We start from the raw sequence: 21,054 nt of genomic DNA on the forward strand, positions 1-21,054 counted from the left end.
CTTACTAGCTTACCAAGAAAAAAACCTGTCACATTTCTATAGCTCTTACAAGGGGCCTCTTTGCATTAAAACATTTTTATATTATTTCTGTCTTTAAAAAAGAATTATTAAATTCTAGCAACATTTGCACCGGGCAGTTTTTTCTCTTGCACTGAATGTGCAAACCCACTTTGTTCAAATTAGAACCTGTGCCATTACAAACTCTACACTCCACATTGCCAACTGCAATGTAGGGAATTTGTTCAATATCTAGAACGCCTCGCATGCATGCAAATGGACTTGGGCCTATTGAGATATCAAACGTATGACATCATTCCCCAACTCAGCTAAGAAAGGCTTGTGGTTTTGCTTGCAGCAGAACAATTTGGCAAACACTCTCCCTCCTCTTGAAGTAAGAACTAAACTCCACGAATTCAGGAGGAGAACCATGCTAGATGGAAGACTGCAACTTTGTTTAAGGGCTTTGTATAACAGTTTGGTAAAGTAGCAACAGCTTGAAGCCTGAAAGATGCTCATGTGAGTCAAAAGCAACACCAGTTACATTTCTTCTTTTCCCTACTAGTTCAAAACTGTGGGGTGAATAATTTCAAATAAGATTCCCCTACAAGAAAAATGGAAACAGAAGACACACTAATCTAAATTACGTCAGCATGCTAACAGTTTATTAATATACAATTAAACCCTTACCTGAACCTACTCTTGCATTAACAGCTAATTAGCATAATAACTTCCCTGTTTTGTTTCAAGCTTTCTGGTGATTCTGTTTCATGAGCAAACAAAAAAAAGTAAGATATCCTTTAAACTCTACCTGGTGATTTGACTTCCAGTTCATAGTCAGGCCTGGATACCGGGAAATCCACCAAAAGGAAAAAGTTATTTTCCCAGAATGAAGTGTGCTCTCATGACTGCTTAATAAAGCAATCACTGAAGTGACACAAATGAAAAAGATATTTAACTGGGAAAATTACTTGAAAACTTCTCTCAGGCTTTCTAACTTTTCACATTCAGACTGAAAATGCCCAGCATATTACATTTTCCACTAGTTAGAAAATGATTTATGATGATATAATGAATCTTCACCACTGGCAGACACATCTGTGGCATCTTGGTCAGGTTCCTTGTGCCATCAAGGTTTCACATGCATTGTGTTCCCTTTGCACAAAAGCAGCAAGAAGACAACAACTGTCTTCTTGGCCCTGAAATCTCAAAAATCACCTTGTTTTTGAAAGGAGCAGAAGATAAGGCATTAGAAAAGACAATATTACTGCTGAGAGGTTTGCTAAGGGCAAGTTTCCAGAGATGCAGCAGCAATGCAAGCTTGCCATATGCATCATACAAAAGTGTGCACCGGCTTGACCAAGCAACTCCCTCTCTGGGAGAAAAAGGGTTCTTGTTCTCTGTGACTCATTTTGTCCCTGCACTAACAGTAAACATTTCTAAGCTTCTTTCAGAGGCAGACCACAAATCTGCAGCTCACCTTTCCCCAGCTCACTTCTTAGCCAACCAATATGTAAGCACAGAAGCATTAATGGATATTTTTAAGTGAACTTCTTACTCTTGTGCACAATTTTTTTGCTCCCAGAGAGAAATTTTCTAGGAGCAGTGCCTTTTGCCAGACAAACCAGCCTAGCAGTGGAAAATACAGGCAATGTGATGGGTCACAGCGGCAGGACAGTAGCAATCACTGCTGAAAGAGGTGGGGTGTGTGAGGACTGTTAAACCTGGAAAAACCTCCTAGCTGCGGAAAGGCATTTTTTCTGTATTGTTATCAACCTTCTGAATATTAATTCATGGAAACAGTAGCCAATAATTAAGTCCTAATGCAGCCACTATTTGATTTTAAGATAGTCAACAGCCTGACATGTCTTAATCCTGGAAACGACACATTTCATACTCCAACACAGCTCCCTGATACTACCACTCTAGTAACTCTAGTGATACTACCACTACACACAGCAAGTTTGCTCAAACTTAGTGCCTTGTGTAGAAAAAGAAAATCAGTGAACTGGAAAAAGAAATTACCAAATACTTGATGGCTTGACACCATAAATGACACTGTTTCAGTCTACCTTTAGCCCTCTATTTCACTGTATGGCAGAAAAAGCATTGCCTTTTTAAGTTCTATATCAAAATGTTCAAAATAATTTCAAGGCTATATTCTTTTCCTGAGTGTACTGGATCTGGCTGGGAGGGAATTAATTTTCTTCATAGCAACACACACATTGCCATGTTTTGGATTTGTGAGCAAAACAGTGTTGATAACACACAGGCAGGCAGAGAGTGAGAGAGCAGCTGTGTGATGCTTAACCACCTACAGGGGTCAAATCAAAACATTGAGGAAAGTGCAAGCAATGACAGCTGATCTGAAAAGAACACAAATCAATTTATACAAGGCAAGTGGCCAAAATAACAAATTGAGGCACTCACACGTTTTTCTATCAAAGCCTTTTTTTTTTCTCCAGACATCCTGGCTGAGATCCTGCAAATATGGCAATAGAAAAGGAAAAAAGGAAACAAGGCATCCTGTTTTCCCCAGATGTGAGAAAGGACACTCATAAGCCACAATAAATAATAAATATTTAAATAAATTTAAATAGTTAAATAAATAATGTATGTTTAATAAAAGAGAGAAATGTTGCTGACTACAATTAATTAATTCAATGTATCATTAAACAAAACCTAGCACCACAAGACTTCTTCCTAGCTTACTCCAAGCTTCACCAACAGTATCTTTCTCCTCTAAAAAACAAAACAAAAAAAACCCTACCTCAAACTTTTCACATTTCGTAATCTTTGTTATAGCATCCAGGATGCCAATACTTCATTAGCATTTCTAACATTAAATAATGGGTATCTACCTTAGTGACTGACAGAATGATTGATATGGTTTGTTTTGACCTTCAAAACAGTTCTCTTTTTTAGTTACAATCCCACGGAAGTGGTGAGAGGCTACAGGAATTGAAAATTATATATATAAAAGTATACAACACACACAAAGACAATCTTTTCAGAAGTCAAAAGGAGTCAAGAAAAGCTGCTGGGGTAGGAATGATAGCCAGTAAACCAGAAGAGCTGTTATCCAAAAGTGGATCATTGATTCCTGACAGATGAGTGCTGAGTTTCCAAGGTTAGTTTTCTTTCTTGTTAGGTCTCACCACAGCAATTTAGGTAAAAATAATGCAGAGCACTTTCTGCCAAGCTCTGCTTTCATCATTGCCACCTCTCAGTACTGATGCCCTGTTGAAGTCCCTCCCTGAGTACTGGAACTGAAGACTCAGAATAGGGACTTTCAAAGGATGGTACAGTATCAGCTGGAAGATGAAGGCTAACTGCTGTTAACTAACAGCTGGGCCTAGCTGAACTCTAGCAAACACAGACTTGCATTTGTAGCCTAGATTAAATATTCTGGGATTCAGGGACCTTGTGATATCGCAAGCTGCAGCTTAGGATTGCTGAAACCAATTATGCCACAGCAAAACCTTAATCGCCATGGCACTGTCTGGATGAGGAGGATTAAAGCCACTGTGAAAAGCCTGTGCTCATTACACCCAATGTTCTGCACCCAATAATGGCAATCACTAGTACTGCTTTACCAGTCACTTCTTATCCAACATTCACTGATCCTTAAGGCTCACTGATTTGGCCTTAAATTTATAGAACAGGTGGCACCCAATATAGCAAGAAGTGTTTGTGCTGATCACTTTTTGTCTTTTTAACTATTTAAAGCCTCCTTAGAGATGCTCTCTCTGGGTTGTTCTCAAACAAAATTAATAACATATAAAATATTTGCTTCCTCCTAGACCCTAAGGCATGAGTTTTCAGTTTTGTGTTCTTTGAATAAAAAAAGGAGTGAATGTTCTGGCAACTAATTACACTATGTAATCTACAGAGAAGACACAATGTCTAGACATCAGTGAAGCAGAGCAGTTTCTCATGTGTTTTACCTTTTCTCTCTCACCCAGGTGGAAGATGTCCATGTGGAACCCAGCCCCAAAGGGACTTATCCACTCTGCTGCAACTGATAATTGCATGGACTGCTGCTGTCTTTGTAAAAATAATCTCAGAAGCACTACCTCATTTTGTAGGGGTACCAAACAACCCTGGTTTTGGTTAAGGACAGGGTCAATTTTTTGCAGTAGCCATGCAGGTGTGGAGCCTGCAGCTGTGTGGGCATGGCCAGGGCCCTAATATTATTAAATACCATCTCATGTCATTGCCAGGGCAGAGAAAGGGACTGTCTCTCCTTTTTGGGAAAAAAGTGTTCCTTTCCAGTCATGGGAAAAGAGTGGTGGGTGGAGGGTCTGTCTGCCATTGTTTTTCATTGCCCCAGGCTTGGTGGGCATTTTGCATGTAAATCACCCTTTCTTTGTACATTTTTTGTTATTAGTATTGTTGCTGTTCATTTTCTTAACTCATTGCTGTTTCCAATAAATGGTTCTTATCTCAACTGTGATCTTTGCCTTTTGTCTCCCACTGAATGGGAGGGAGGGGAGCAGCTCATGGTTTTCTTTGTAGTGGGAGTAGTAAATTGGAGAATACCATTCCTAAACTACAACATTAAGTCAAGAGGGTATTTTTCCCACAGGAGACTTGGAATGGGCTGAAAAAGTCAAGAAAGTCTGAGACAAAAGACCTCACTTTGTAGTAGCTGCCACAGGGAAGAGGAATTTGTTGTGTTATAAAATAAAGCTCATCTGCACATCCACAAAGGAGCTCAGAGAGACAACAACAGGAGGGGGAGCACAAATAATATCTTCCTGGGTTATGTGCAGGGCCATCGGGCCACCAGAGGCCCATATGCACAAGCCCAGAGGAGCACGGGGCGCAGTGGCAGGTGGGAGCACAAATCACGGACTGCTGAGCAATGAAAACCTTGTCCAGGTCTCTCCCAGGGCTGTCCCAGCAAAGTCATTAGTTCCAGTGTCCCAGCATGATACTCATCACTATATGATAGCTGGACCAGCTCTTGATATCACCTTTTGGATTAAGGGGATTGCTGCAGAGGGTGGGACATATGTGATGTCAGCGAAAAGCAGTTTGGGGTCAGACGGACTTACTATAGGATGTTTAGGGGAGAAACAAAAGGCACAAAAAGGGAGAAGTTCAGGAGATTTTGGCAAGAGCAAGGGTGGGAAAATAAATAAAGGTGTAAGGGGATAGAAAGGGCTGGGCATTTGAATAGTTGCTAATCAGTATGTTTATCTGATCAGTGCAGCCTGTCCTGTCTTCTTATTAAATTACTTTCTATGTCTTTCCTGGGTGAGGGCCCTTTATTCTCTGTGTATGAGGGTGTATGGGGCTGTGAGTGCTGCAACTGGACTCAGACCATGGGGTCAACAGGCCCAGATGTTCATGCTGCCAGAGACTGGGAAGATTGTGGGTCTGTGAGCAAGCGTGTGATCTCTAGCAATGGTCCTGCCAAAAACACATCCTCAGCTTGCTACAAATAGAACCTGGCAACAAGCAGTGACAGTAGCGTCACCTCTCTTGGGCTGTTGGATACAGCAAGGCAGGTTCTCCTCTAACAGAATTCTTATCTTGTCATCTGACAAAATATCTGGGAGAACTGCTTTTGATCCCCTGACAGAAGGAAAAGTCTTCCAAAGACAGGCTTGCTCTCTTCCCTTCTCCTGCACTGTGGTGCAGCAGCAGCACGAGGCCAGACCAGCATCCCAAGTGTGAGACTGCTCAAAGGTGAGATCATTCTCAGCTGGGCTGTGCAGATGCTACAGACAGACACCAGCTTTGCTTTCACCACTACAGTATGACATATTAATGACTTGACACTTTCCAGGCTGCATAAACATTCATTTCTTCTTGATTATGTTTAAATGGAGCTAGGAGATACTACAGTCACAAATATGATGTGTATGTTCAATCATACTGCTTCACTTTCAAAATAATGTTTTCTTGTTAGAGTTCTATTAAGATTTTATTAAAATGACAGAAATATCACTAGGAATTGGATAAGTGCACTTGGTTTTACAATATTTTGATTAGAGTTAGCACAGCTTCCTATTTACTTATGATGATACAGAAACCTCTCCCAGAAAGTTACACATCATAGATTCATATTTTATGTTGTTACAGTGGCACTTAATAAAATGAAACATTAACACTGCATTGAAGAAGGCACTAAATACAGTAAGCACGGCAACTGAGACAGGAGAACCAAACTCATATTCTAGCTGTCTTTATTGTCAAAAATTAACTGGATTTCAAACAACATGCTAAACGTGAGACCTCACAGAGACACAGGATCAACTGTGATTAGAGTTATTTTTTATCCTCTTCCATCTATGCTTTTAGCAACAGGTAAGAGAAAAAGATCTGGAAGTTTTGAGGCATCAAAAGTGACATGAAAATAGATGATGGCTTGTCTGGCATGCTTTAGTGAGAAGAAAAGGCCTCATTATGAAATAACAAGCAATAAGACAGAAGTGTTCACTGTCCCAAGGAGCTACTTTTGGCAGATCTCTCATAGATGTAGTGTCAAAGTATGTGACTAAATACTGACACACCACATGAAAAGGTTTGTGAGGAGAGAGAACTAGACCAAGAGTAGTAGCCTAAAAAGAATACAGAGTGAAAACACCTCCGAAATCTAAATCTGTAGCACACACAGCTCTGTTCTCCACACTTAATACTGGGTAGAATGCTGAAAACTATCCGCATCTAATCTGATATGAAGTGGGGTCACTGGATATGGAATAATGAAATTAAGGACTAGGTAGCTTTGAAAAGATAAAGAAAAATCAGAGCACCAGATGTGGCACAAACTATAAAACTATCACAACTTTAGCTTTCTTCAAAGTGAACAACACATTTTAATAAAGAGTTTACAGGGGAAGGACAATTTTCTTAGGAAATTCTACTTAGAAAAATAAAATACATGTAGGCAAAAATCCAAGAGACATATTCAGACCATACCTGTTTAGACTAAAGCTATTTTCCCCATGAATCCAACCAACAAAATTGTGCTATCCATTATGTCTGCATGATGTTACAGAATCGTTCAATGCACCTTCCCACAGTTTATTTGGAGATCCTGGTCCTGCTTTTGGTTGTGCTGATTTCACACTCACAGGAAAAGAGAGTTACTATACAGCTACCAATGTGTGAGCAAAAGCACTGTCAGGTCCTTCTAAACGTGCAGAAACAGAAAAGATCAGTTTAGGTATCTTCAAGTGTGAAAGGAAAGGACGAGATGAGTATTACAATAAGAACAGACAGAGTAAAAGACTGTGAACTACAACAGTGATGAAACACAGAGAAAAGGTAAGATGAAATGATGGAAAACAATATTTTGCATCAGATATACAATAGCCCAAAGATACATAAGAGAAAAGCCCTCAATATTTTCAATGAACATTAAGAGCAAGTATAAATGCTTACCTGGAACAATATGCAAGACTCCTATCAAACAGCATGAGCTTCAGCACTTGAAGTAGTGGGTTCTTAAGCTATGTGTTCCACAAAACCCCAAAAGTACAGCTCTGTTTACTTTTAGAACCATGGACTGGGTCCCTTGTATTCAGTTACCAGTGGCAACTGCTTGACCTGAAACTCTTAGCTGCTGGGAATCCCATTTCTCAAGTTACTTTAAAACACTTCTGCTCATTTCAGCAGACCCTGGCAGACCTGTCTGTATTTGGATAACTCCCTCTGCACAAGTAAATGTCAGTGTGCCTGCAGGAATGCTTACAGTGATATTTGGTCTACTTCTGCCTAACTATATTTTATTCATTCAAGGGTATAGTTTTCACCAATCCCCAGCAGGTTCCCCTCTAGAAAACAGGACAGCTGACCTGAGTTACTGCAACAGGCAGCAAAAAAACCAAGGTCTTGGAGGGACTAAGAGTAGGCAAGCTCATTTTCAGCAAAGCATCATAAAAAATAAATTAGGAAGATCCAATGTGTTTTAAATAAAGAAATAAATGTAAACCTTCAGGGGAAGACTGCATTTAAAAATGCAACACGCTCAACTATTAAAAATTCATGGTAGCAAAATGATTCAAGATGTTTTGATGCTTATGGGGAAACTAACAAAAACATTGAATTCAAACTGTCTGCCCACTGCTCTTGTTATATGATTCTCTTTTTCCTGTTTTTTCCTTTTTTTTTTTTGAATGTTTCTTCCAATTAGTGCTAGCTTTTTATTTGCATGAAAAACAGACAATTGCTACTTGCTACTAAAGCTGACTTCCCACCTGAAGATAGTTTTCCATAGCTAAGCCTTTAAACAGCCAGCTGTCATCAAGAGTTGAAGATGTTGACAACATCAGATTGTTGTCCAGTACCAGAGGAAATGACATGGATCCTCAGGTGACACACATCAAGAAGAACTATGGGGCAAGTGTTTTGATAGAGTTACAGGCAGCTAAAGCAGCAAGAGCGTATGAACTCTTATGAAGCAAAAGATCCTATTTTTATGCAAATGTCCTCACCACTGCTATGTAAATTCTGGCAATCTCAGCTACCAGATTGAAGACACTTTTCCCTATTGCACATTCTATCTTGAAATTTAGTGTGAAAACTTCGAAGAGCAAAAGGAATTCAACAAGACCTGTCAAGATTTGAGTCATACATTGACTTATCCCACTTGTAGCAATTTAATTCCATACAACAACTAAGCACCATGAAGCTGCTTGCTTACACCCCTCCTCCCATCAGTGGGATGAGGAGGAAAATTGGAAAAAGGTAAAATATGTGGGTTGAGATAACAATTTAATAATTGAAATCAAGTAAATTATCATGAACAAGCTTCTATGGTATATTAGGGCTTACCCCCAGCCACAGGCTCACATGAACCACTTTCCAAGTCCAAAAAACTAATTGCTCACAGTTTCGTGCAAAGTAGGCTCTCAATCAGCTGGCATTGGCCCTTCATAAATACTTACACATAAACTCTAATACAGAGGATCTGCCAGTTCAGGAACCTGGTTACAACTTCAGATAAGCCTCAAAGCACACTTGAGAGATAAACAGTTCCATTGTTTGGGGAGTGGGTTTTACTTTGAGGCCTACATCAACTTTGATCAACTCTTTGAAGTAGAACAGAAAAAGATTTGGCTTGCTCAGTCAGTCTAGAAATGGACATAATCTTTCACTATCATTTTTCACAGACATTTTATAATCCTTCCTCCCCACTTCTACATACTGAAAGGAATCTTCAGTGACCCAGAGATTCAGATGGAATTTCTTATAGAAACCTAAGAGTGGCAAATGCCATATATATACATATATATATGAAGTATATATAATATACTCTAAATGTAAGATCTAATTTTTTTTCATTCTATACCCAAATAAAAATTACTTTGAATAAATGTCATGTTAAGTTGCTACCATTCTGTAATAAAGCAAGAGTTTGAAGCTTGTTTTGTTTTGGTTTTAAATATGCATGCCGTTTTGTAGTGGAGAGGTGCATACAGTACCTGTTGTTATTCTTATGTGGTTCTTTAAAAGTTTTCATAAAGCCAACAGGTTACCAGTGAAATATAGTATCAGCTCATCAGGTTCCTCAGGTGTTCTTCTGCAAAGCTATGAAATAACAGTTCATCTCTTCCTTGGAGAAACCTAATACAAAATTTGCCACACACAGTCACCTTAAAATCTTCCCTCCTCCCTCTCCAGCTTCATATCCCACCCATCAATTTCAGGAGATTATTTTTAAAGAAAAGAAAAAAAAAGAAAAGAAAAGAAAAACAGCTTATAAAACAGCAAAGAAAATAAAGTTATTTTAATATATATAGAAAGAGAACAAAATGAAACTTGAGGGAAAACTTACTGGCGTTACAGTTTATCCTGATACAGTCTAGATGGGGAAAAATAAATGAAAGATGAAATTGCATCCTTCAAGGTAACAGCTGCAGACATCCAAAAACAATCAGTCCACCCTTCCGGGGACAGACACACGCAAAGAGATGTGGCCATTTTATACTTATATACAGTCTGTACAAGTTCAGGAGTGGGTGTATATGTACAGTATATTCTATGTAAATATCTGTTACATAAATATATATATATACACACATATATATATACACATATGTATAGAGAAATATACCAATATACATACATATCCACATGTTGACACAGAAAGTTCTTTCCTTTTTATAGAAACCTACAAATCTATCTTCCACTCCAGACCATGAACTGATGTGAATTACAATTAAAAATTTTATAATTAAGGCATAAAAATCTCCCTCAAGACACAAGTCATACTCAAGTGTCATTTTTGCTTTTTAGAGACCTTCAGCAATTTCCCTAAGAAGCTTGAAGCTCAAAGTGAACCTTTACACTTGGTTTCTTTTACATTAATTCTTATTGTTATTGCAAAAATACACCATCTGTCAACACAGAATACCTGTAAAATCAGCCTATGAGATTTGTTGGTGCAATATTTAACCCTTTCCAGCTCTCCCAAAGACAGACCCTCTTCTCATTCCCCCAAAAGCCAGCCCAGAACACTTTTTAGTATGTGCACAGACACATTTGACACTGTCCGCTCAGGTGAGGAAAGGGTTAATATACTGCCCTGTTGTGTCCTGTCATAAAATGGCCACTTGCAAACAGCTAACCGCACGAACGCCCAGCCCAGATTTCAGCTAGTTCTGGAGGTTGGGAATACTTTTTTTTGGGCTTGGCAGGGAGAGGGGGGGTTTCTTTCAAAGGCCCCCAGGCCTGCCAGTTCCTCAGAGCCCAATCTCATCTTGCTGTCTGAACGCTAAGACTGAATGGGGTGCTTGTAACGTTCAGGAAGAAGATGAAATGGACAGTGAAGTGGCAGATCTGGGAACCTTTGCTGGCCCTGCTTCATTCAGAGGTTACAGGCAAGGGAGGGACAAAGAGAGGTACATGGAAAGAAAAACAGAGTTGTGCTTGTGGAATCTAATAAATGGTAACTGAGGAGTCTGCACAAAGAAAGCAAGTTGCAGTAGGAGACCCTGAGCTAGAGGGCTTCTGAGCATTGCTTCTCTTTTTTAACACACTAATGCTCAGCATATCTCAGGATATGATCCATAAGAGGATCTTTCACTTATTAATGCCTACTTGCAGCCTTGTGAACATCCACTGCTGTGGTGTCTAACATGGGTGAGAGCTATCGTATCAGTGCTATTACATATCTTGGGCTATGCTGACCTTCTCGGGAAATCAAGGCCATGAATAATAGCACCATGCTAGTAGGCACCTTGTCTGGACAACTAAAGCTTTAATCACCAGAAATGGTTGTATTTATTACAGAGATATGGCCCAGCAAGGGAGATTATACAGAATGGAAATACAGAGAAATATAATGCAGTTTGCTTCTTAACTGGACGAATTTTATGTTCGCTCAGACAGATGTAGAAAAATTACTTCAGCAGCTGACACTAAACACAGTTCTTAAAAAATGAAGGTGGGGAAAGAACAAGAGTCTATAAATAATAAAGAGTTGTAATGAGCAGGGACACACCAATCAGGAGTAACATAGCCAGAGAGAGTCTGTTTTCAAGCAGAACTTCTCCTGAGAAAATCTGGGTTTGGTTTTGTGCGATTAGGTTTGTCATGTGTCGTCAACCGCAACAGAAAAGTGGGAGCAAACAGCCCTGGAGCAACTGCTACGATCACCATACAGTGGTGGCTATATCCCTTATAGGAGTTGGGTGGGGCAAAGGGAGCTCTGAAGTACATGCAAGGGAACTTCCCTCTCTGACCTGATGGAGAGTCACAGCAAGAGAGATGCTCAAGTCTCATCGCAAGCGAGGTCAAGAGAGTTGCTACAGCTGGAACAACATGGGAATTTCTTATGGACTAAAGAGCAAGTATGCAAGAAAGGGAAATATGGCTGGTCCTCAGCAACGTTCATCAGAGATTAAAATTACTTTTTTTTGTTGATGACTGCAGAGTTGTGTTTTGGGGTTTTTGGGTTTTTTCAGTGATCCCAAAATAACTATACGTCCTAGGGCTTACCCTCAGGCTGAAATGCTACTCCAGGTGAAGGGGGAAATGTTTCAAAATGAAAACCAGTGTAGCCCTTATCTTGGCTGCGAGATTCCTGTTTCAAAGGATGAGAGTCCAGGCCACTGAGAGGGCTTCCCTGGCAAGTACACAGCACTATTACATCTCCAGACTGTGAGCACAAAGTCTGCAATGCCATGCAGTTGGGTGCCAGACAGAAATGCCCAGGTGCACTCCAAAGGAACCAGCTCCCCATCCAGGTTTCATTTAACTGCGTCAGTGGGGATCCTGCAGGGCAGCTAAGAGCTACACCAGCACCAAAATACCATCCACACTACCATCAAAGAAAATACATAGGTTTCTTGTTCATTGCCTCAATTTTGAGCCTTGCCAAAAGCAATCCAAAAATTTTCCAAAAACATTAATACATGAAGTTGTTCTCTCTCTCTCTTAAATCAGTTTTTAAAAAGGAAGAAAACACTTATGTCCCCCATAACTAGTACAACAGTACAAATCCAAAGCAGAGGAGATTTTTCCTGGTGGTGAGGGTGCAGGTGTAGTCTGGTCTTTGTGCTCAAAACAGCAGCATCTGGTTAATTCAGGAATAATTTAAAAAACTCCTTGGGATTCCTCCTGCACAGTACCAGGCCAATGATACTTCTGGGAATCATCATCTGGGGCACTCAGCCCTGTTATCAGTATTTATTTCTGAGACAGGTTTTGGAGATGAGTATGCCTGAACAGCTGTAAATCCAGTCACCTGCCAGTTCAGCAATTGGATGAGGAATGTGGTGGATAGTAGGGAAGTGAAAGTAGAGTCTGTTACTGCATGAGGAGCAGGATTAGCTGGGAAGACCTTCTGCAGTTACTTTCTTTTCATTAATTGTCTAATGTAAACCAGAAGCTCCTTCCTCAGTGCTCAGATGGAATCTGGGCATATCACTTGGAAAACGGGCCAAAGACAGTCTCCTTCCAAAAGGTTAAATAGCTTGACTGCAGTTAGCTAACACAAGGGATCCATTGTTTGAATTGAGGTATCTTTAGCAGCAAACATTCATCTGCAATTTAGGCCTGTGCTTCTTACCACCTGTATCTTTTTGTCTGAAAATAGTAATATTTATTTGATGCTGCTAAGGCTCCAGGCTGTTTTATCCTTGAATCAAGAAAGAAAGTCACCTTTGCTGTGTGAGAACAAAATGGTTTTTCCTTTGGATGAGCAGCCATGTGTGGCTATGGAAGAGTACTTTTAGGCAAGAATAGGACAAAAAACTGTTTCTAAGCTCACTCTGAGTTATTTCCTATGGGAAAACCAGATAAAGTCCTGTGCATACTTACCCAACATTATATTGAGGCTCTTCGTCTCTCTCCTACTTGCACTATTTGTATGTAGAAATGACAAAAAACCTTCATTTTGGATGGGCAAAGGTGGCTCTGACATCCCTCAGGATTTAGCTTAGGAAAAGATAGGTGAGAGGGATGGTTACACTTCCTTAAATGAGAGGAGACAGGACATATTTATCCTAGTGACCGGTGACCTGAATATCCTCATCACCAGTGACCAGGCCAGGAAGAAAAAAAAATGAAATATTCTTAAGTAAAAGTCAGTACAACATTATAACCCTGCCACTTATCAATGGGAGGAAAAACGTGAAGGTGGATCTCCCTATCAGACCAGCCATTTCTTTCCCTTTCTGCACGTCATCTCAGCATCAAAAATTATTCCCAAGCATGTTCCAAGCTATGATTTGCTTAATTTCTCTCTCTCTCTCTCTCTCTCCTTCCACTCCAGACCCACTTCTTCAAAATCCTTCTCAGCAGAAGTGAGATATGCATCACATTCGGATTTCTATTCTTCACACAACAAAAACTCAAAACTACTGATAGTCATGCTGTCAACATGAAGATTTGCAGGGCCTCTGGCACCCACAGTGGAAAGGTCTGAAGCAACTTCCTTGCCCCTTCCTTAGAGAATTATTCATTGCTGCTCTTCCTTTCCCTCCCACCTTCTAGAGCAAGCCCCCAGCTGCCCATGGCCACCCACACCTGCTGTATCTCTCTCCCCTGACTGGCTTGGACACTGAGTGCTGAGGGGTGAGAGGGATATGCCAGCCCCTGCAGGCTGCTCCGTATGCTCTGTTCTCAGGGCTGTTTGCCGTGCGGGCCGCAGGCTTCAGGCCTTTGAAGGGTCGAATACCATCTTTTGATTTACCATGGCTGATGGGGTATGGGAAAGCTTTACAACTGAAACACACAGAAGATTCAAAAAAAAAAAAAAAAAAAAAAAGAAAAAGAAAAGAAAGAAAAGAAAAAACAACATAGGAAAGACCTTAATAAAGACACAAATGATAATAAGAAATCTAATGGAATAGATCAAAGAAGAGAAGAAAGAGACAGCTCTTAGTAATAGTATTAAATGACTTATAAGAAAAGCACAGTTAACTCACCCCTCAAAACAGTCCTTGTTTACACACATGTATCACAGGTTAGACCCTCAGGGGATACTGACACATAGCTAGTAAGCACCAAGCATATTCAGGTCTTCAGAGGTGGTGTTGATGACTGTTTCTCACGGGTAAGGAGATTTTGGCAAGGTTGGATAAAGATTTGGTTCTCATTTGTGACATCTGGGCTATGAACGGTCTCCATACAGAGTTACTGTGACTTAGAGTAAACAACTGGAAATGAATGGCTCTGGTAAGGTGATTCCTCCTCAAATTCTGTTCTTCAACAGCAAAGTAACTTTGCTGTTTTGGTAGAAGGAAAGTTCTGTTTCAAGGACATTATCTGACAGCTTTATAAATCTGAAGAAAGGAGAGGTGAAGCTCAGTGTGCGTTCCAACAGTCTAAACTGCCTCTCTGTTGAGTCAGATATAGAAGAGTGCTGACAGGTTTCCACTGATCCAGCCTGTAGTCACTTTGGGGAATATTCAACCTCACAAAAATTTCCAGCTGAAAAGCTGGCAAAATGTGGCATACACATTGCTTCAGTCTGCTACTACACAGAACCAGCCTTCAGTTTACACAGGGGTTTGCTCACAGATATTGTCCCTGCATTAAGCTGTCAACAACACCTCTTTCCCAAACATGTGTAGGCCATCTGGCAAATCTTTAGCCACATCTTTTAGGTGCCAGACAGTAAGAGTTGAGCAGTCCACCCCCACGCTAGGTGATGGCATAAAAAACCCCAGTGAGTGCTAGAAGTGACCAATGCCAATCAGGCATACAATGTTGACAGGCCCTGAGGGAAAATACTGTCTGCCAGCACGATATAATCAAAACTGGAAAGGAAAGAGTAAGCTTTAAAAAATAGATATATTCAGGGTTACCTAAATATAGCCTCCTCGTATTTACTTAGGGTCTAAGTCTAGGAGGCCCTGAATGCCCAAATGAGCAATTCCACTAATTCTCCTTCATTTTTAAGAAGATATAACAGAATCAAACAAGCGGTACCTTTCTCAGAAGAAAAAGTGACAATTTTTGATGAAGTCTGGAAATTTTCATGCTGTAGTACTTTTCATGTGGGAATACCAAAGGTGATAAAAGCAGTCCTTACTAAAATAGTAGCACATCCCTCACAGGGTGCAAAGAATTCTCCTTTCAACAAATAGAAAAACTAAGGCTTGAAAAGTAAAAGAACTGGCTCTGGGCTACAAGAGGATACTGTAGAGTTGGGCAGATACTCAGCTGCCCCATCACTTCCCCAACAGAATCATGCCACTACCAATCTTTCAGCGATTAATTTTATTTTCTGAGAAAAAAAAAACTAGCCATAATTTTCAAGAAACGAAACGGGGAAAATATAATCTCATTTTGCTTGATTTTTAGCAACAACTGATTAGATCAGAAGAAAACGCAAACACATATACACAGATGCTCTGGGGTTTTGTGGAAGATTCTCTTTGCACATGTAAGGAGCCTCAACAGCAGTTCTTTTGAGCTGTTCTCCAGAGAAACCCTGGAAAATCTATGAAATTTTCCTTCGCTTAGAGTTCATATAGGCAGAGATGGCTATCATCAGAGTGCTGTTTCTCTTTATTTGAGAAGTTACTGTCATAGTTGAAGTTCATCTATTCCATCTGTCCTGTAGGCCAGTCTGGATAAGACAGCAACAGCTCTTATGCAGCTACAGACTCAATAGTGCTTTGTGCTTCTTCAGTCAAGCTAAGCAAAGCAAATATGCAAATATATGGGGGGGTTTTTGTTGGTTTTTTGCTTTTATTTACTAAAAGGCAAGAGTTTCTATAGACTTTTAGATGGACACTCATTCATTTTAAGAGATATGAACTTGTTTGACGTATCTTCTTCTCTACACTTTCTTATTCAAAAAGAAAATAATAGGGCCTGGCTCACAATTTCAAAGCAAAAAAAAAAAAAAAAGACACCAGATGCAATTTTAAACAGCAAGCTTGTTCCAGAGGACAACTGCTGGACAACATATTCCACAAACAAAGCTGCTACATGGTCTGCTCCTGACAGTCACAGCTCTGAAGGGCTCTGAAGATGGTGATACTATTAGCACAAAAAATGTGAAAGCTTGTTCCAGTGGGCCTTAGAACTTTGAAAGCTGACAGAAATTCTAACAGACCATACACAAACCTTCACATACAATAACCTACACATTTAAAGGTATAAGATTATGCACTATGATGTTAGTTTTGCCTGTTTGAGTCAGAAACTCTTTTTAGTTGTATTCCTCAATTCACATGAAGCAACAAGCTGCATCACTGAAAAGTGAAAGAAAGCTTCAGCTCATGCATTTACATTCTTTAAGAATTTCACTCCGTAGAATACCTAAAGACTGTCAAGAAAATGAATTGAGGCTAATCTAATAGCACATTCACTCCCAATTGTTTTTGTGTTGTTGTTATTGTTGGACTTGTTTCTAATTGTCTTTTTGAATTATTTTCTGAGAAAGTATAACTCTAAGGAGACAGAACACAGCCCTTTGGGATAGGGGGATGCACTTTTACTATTGTTACTTTCTTTTTAATAAAGATACAACAAAAATCACCAGGCTTTTTTATTAGATATAAAAAATATGGCAAGCTGTATCAAATGCTACCAAATTATGCAAAGGGCAGGGGGTTCACAGGGCTTCTGCTTGCCACCATATCCATTTTGCTTCCTTTCCATGTTTGCCTTTGACTGTTTTGAGTGATGCTGGATGAATGAGGGATGTAACTGATCAAAAGATGGACCAAGTAGCATGTTTCACACAGAGCTCACCAGTCCCAGACCAAGAAAGGAAACTTAAAAACTTAAAGATTTAAAAACCAACACTGTCCATAACGAAGAACTGACAGCAAATCTTCATGCAGCAATGCAGAAGAGAATTTCTCTCCGCAAGAGAATATAATTATAAAAGTTTGTTGTTTTAGAAATCAATCCAATCCAATCAAACCAACAGAAATTAAATGAAATTATTTAAAAAAAACACTAATCACAAGCCCAAACTAATAGTGAAGAGGGCAGTGGAAGGTGTTTATACGATACCTAAGTTGACCATGAGTTTGACACGGCCTCCATCCAGCTCCAGGCGCAGAGTGTCAGCAGAGTCTCGTGAGGTGGTTGCCATCAACAGCCCATAAGCACGCTGGGACATGAAACGGAAGGACACATCTTCTGCTTCTGTGTGCATAACCATGGGCATGATGATCTTCATGTACATGCTGCCATCATAGCTCAAGATAGAGGCCTCTGCAAGGAATCAGAAAACAATTGCAAGAAATGAGAAGAAGTTACACCTCTGAAGAACCCCCACATCTACCACAAAGCACTGTGTCTACAGAAACCATAGCACTTGCCACAGAAAGGTATGTAACTGGGGAAAAGTGCAACAACCATTTAACTGCATCTAGAAACCCTGTGGGGCAAATATGAGCAGCAAAGAAAGATGTGGTGTTCACTGCAACTGGTAATAGCAGTAGCCTGGACACATAATTCCCAAGGTCAAGCATGTTAGGAGAGAGCCCTTTTGTGATTAGGTGCTAGCAGAGCCTTTGTTTTTCACATCTTCCAGAAAATGCAATCTCCTTCAGTGCACTGAAGTCCAGCCTTCCCTAGGACTAGCAGTAACAACTATAGTGACTAGTGTTCTAATTTCTGGTACTCATGCTGTTGCTTATTTAGAGAGGAATTTCATTTCATCAATAACACTTTAAAGACAAACAACTGTATAAAGTGCATTTCCTAACAGGTCTTTTCTAAATCAGATTTGTTCCTTTTTGTGATTTTATATTTTTTCACTACTTACTAACAATCAATGTTAGTAGAGCTCTGCTGACACAACCAATGCAAATGAAGAAAGGAATAAACCAAACTCCATTGCAAGGGCCATTCAAATGCAGCAAAAGTTAGAAGATAGAGGCACAATGAAAGCCAGGAGGGGGGGAAAAAAAGTGAAGAAAGAAGTTATGTTTTACTGTCATCTCTGAGGATGTCAAGGAAAATTGGAATTTCAGTCGAGGAAAGGAGTTAAACTTTGCATTCTCTATTTGTTCAGGGTCTTGTCTGCAGAAAGTGATATTCTCCTCTAAGGGGTAGAATTAAAGTCTTGTGTTAGAACTGCAGCAAGCACTACAGCATGGCAATTATTGTTTCTTCAGGGAACATGCTCAAAAGCATTTTCATCTGCAAAATTTACAAATCTACATAAACATATAAATGTATGAATCAGAGCATTCCTATTCCCCACAGCCAACCCCCACCAAAGACAGACCTGTAGAGATTGCTCCATGTAGGGCTTCTACCATAAAACTACATGTCAAAATCCCAGAGTTTAAAAAAACCTGACTGGTTCAGCTTCCTAGAAACATGGATGGATTGCTCTCTTACCAGTAACTCATCCATAAAGCTCTCTTACCAGTACCTCATCCAGTTCAGTTCAGCTGAAGTTTTCTCAAATGATTGACTGGGATTCTCTCCAGGCACCACCACCCCACCACCCCCCCCCCAGAAAGTTAACAGCCCATCTAATTTAACCAACTGCAAAACATGTATTTGGAATCTAGATGCTCTCCTTATACTTCAGCCCTTTGTCCCATTTTTCCCAGACAATGAGAGCAGAACTTCCATCAGGAAACAGCGAACTTGGCAGAGCTGAACCTTACTCCTCTCAACGTCTAAATGTTAGATGCTACAGTAGCGTAAATTGATGGGAAACTGAGGAAGATCTAAATGTCCGTGCCACAAAGCAACCATGGCTGGCTCCAAAATGGCCAGAAACAGAACTGCAATGCAATAAATATGCAAATGAGGTGATAAATAAAGATATAAATATCAAGCTGATAAAGTGACAGAGGAGACACATATACGGTTCCAAAATATTTAGTGGGGATCACAACAGTTGTGCAGATGCAGCAACCCACCACACTAATAGCTGGTGTGCAGCACCTCAGCGGTCATAGGACAGGCAAACATAAGAAGAAAACTTTTCTGGGACCACCATTAAGATGTCTGTGAACAGCATCCTTACTCACCAGTTTCCTTAGCTGCGTTCACCACACACTGTCATGGTCTGTACACAGAAAGCTCTCTACACACATCACCCACTCAGCCATAACATTACACACATCTCTGGTACCAGCTGCCAGTGTTGCCCTGGGGTCCCACATCTTCATTTGGCCGAGAAACAGAGGAGCAAAGAAAGCCTCTTTTTCAAGGTGGAAGAATAGTTTCTTCCTTTCAAAGTGAAATTCTCTTCCCCCTCACGTCTGCACCTTTCACTTGCCACCCACAGCTGCAAGCTGGAACTAAATGTACTGTATTTTATACATACACTCAAAGGCAATGCCTATGTACACACAAGCCTTCCTTGCTCTCTTTCCTCTCTCTCTCTCTCTCTGCAGATTGTATTAGAAAATCCAGTCAAGCATGAAATGGCTCTTTTGAGGCCTTCAGTTCAGATGTGCCTTGCATGAAACAGTTGCTGGCCCTAGCACATGAATAGCTGCGAGAAGGGGGTTGGAGGATATCGGGACTGTGAGTGGGAGTAGCTGACACAAATGTCCCAGCACTGCTGCTTCCTTCTACACAGTGCCATGCATTAGGAGCTTTGAAAACATGAGTTTTTCTGCAGTGACTAGAACAAACCAAAAGCATGGTAATAATGAGTCTCTTCCCTTCAGTAAAATTTGTGTCCTTCAGCTTTACTGATCCCATCGCCATATAACTACTGTCCTTAGACAAGAAATCCCAACCCTTACTATTATACTTATGTAAGGAGGACCTGAGGAACACTCAGAATTGCTGAAGATAACATAAAAGTCTGGACAGTGTTTCAGCTGACATCTCACAGTAGCATAAACCAGGTATTACTGTCCCTTCTCTGGCCAGTCTGCTACAAGCACGATGCAATGAAACCTCGTAACAATTAAGTAGATAAAATTAATATCTTGAAATAGTTGAAACAGCCTCCACAAAACCACAGGAGACAATGTTCTGTTATTGTGCCGTATGCACTTGACATATTTCAAAAATAGCAGGATTTCATTCTCACTTTGCAAGTCTTCTCAATCTGGAGTATCTGGGAGCCTTTCAGTACATCTCCTTGCAAGCAGACCATTCCCTCCAGCTATGAAAATACTCCGTTCAGAGGAGGGTATTGCCTAGTAGCAGTCATACAAATAAAACCTATTTCCTTTTCCTGACAGTCAGTCCCCAAAGCTCAAGAAAAGCATGTTACAGCTGAGCAACACATACAGCAAATCTGCTCAGGGTTGAATGCAACCTGGCAACAAGTACATGACCTCAGCCACCCAGACACCTGTGCTGGCGACTTCTGCCTGAATACAGGCATCCATTCAACTGTCCTCAGCCACCCGCAGCAATGAGACTGTAATGCTTTGTTCAGCACCATACTAACAGGCAGCAGCACAGTTATCCAAGTTTAAAATACATGCAGGTTTCTGCCACCCTTCTACTTTTCGGGTAGCTATTATATTGGATGCATAGGAGCAATGTGTGAAATCATGCTTGAAACCCCCACAGACTTGTACAGACAAAAAAGTGAGTGGCATTTATTTGTGATCCTAATGCCAGAAGCTTCATTGCCATTAGTTTGGAGATGGGAAGAAGAAGAAACCAGGTGCTGGTTCAAAACTGCTCTGACAT

At 40.3% G+C, this 21,054-nt stretch overlaps 1 protein-coding gene across 38 annotated transcripts in view; it reads right to left on the reverse strand.

Moving 5' to 3' along the window:
• Positions 1 to 21,054, reverse strand: part of NRXN3 (neurexin 3) — a 982,258-nt gene that overhangs the window by 615,495 nt on the left and 345,709 nt on the right. For 30 of the 38 annotated variants that reach the window (XM_032113035.1, XM_032113016.1, XM_032113015.1 and 27 more), the window contains 2 exons: positions 17,437 to 17,640; positions 9,791 to 9,817 (listed from right to left, as the gene is read on the reverse strand). In XM_032113035.1, the coding sequence (XP_031968926.1) occupies positions 9,791 to 9,817; positions 17,437 to 17,640 (231 nt within the window). The remainder of the gene's footprint in view (positions 1 to 9,790; positions 9,818 to 17,436; positions 17,641 to 21,054) is intronic. The other 8 variants (XM_032113034.1, XM_032113033.1, XM_032113032.1 and 5 more) reach the window with 1 other exon arrangement.

Source organism: Corvus moneduloides, chromosome 6, assembly GCF_009650955.1.
Source record: "Corvus moneduloides isolate bCorMon1 chromosome 6, bCorMon1.pri, whole genome shotgun sequence".
Lineage (NCBI taxonomy): Eukaryota > Metazoa > Chordata > Aves > Passeriformes > Corvidae > Corvus > Corvus moneduloides.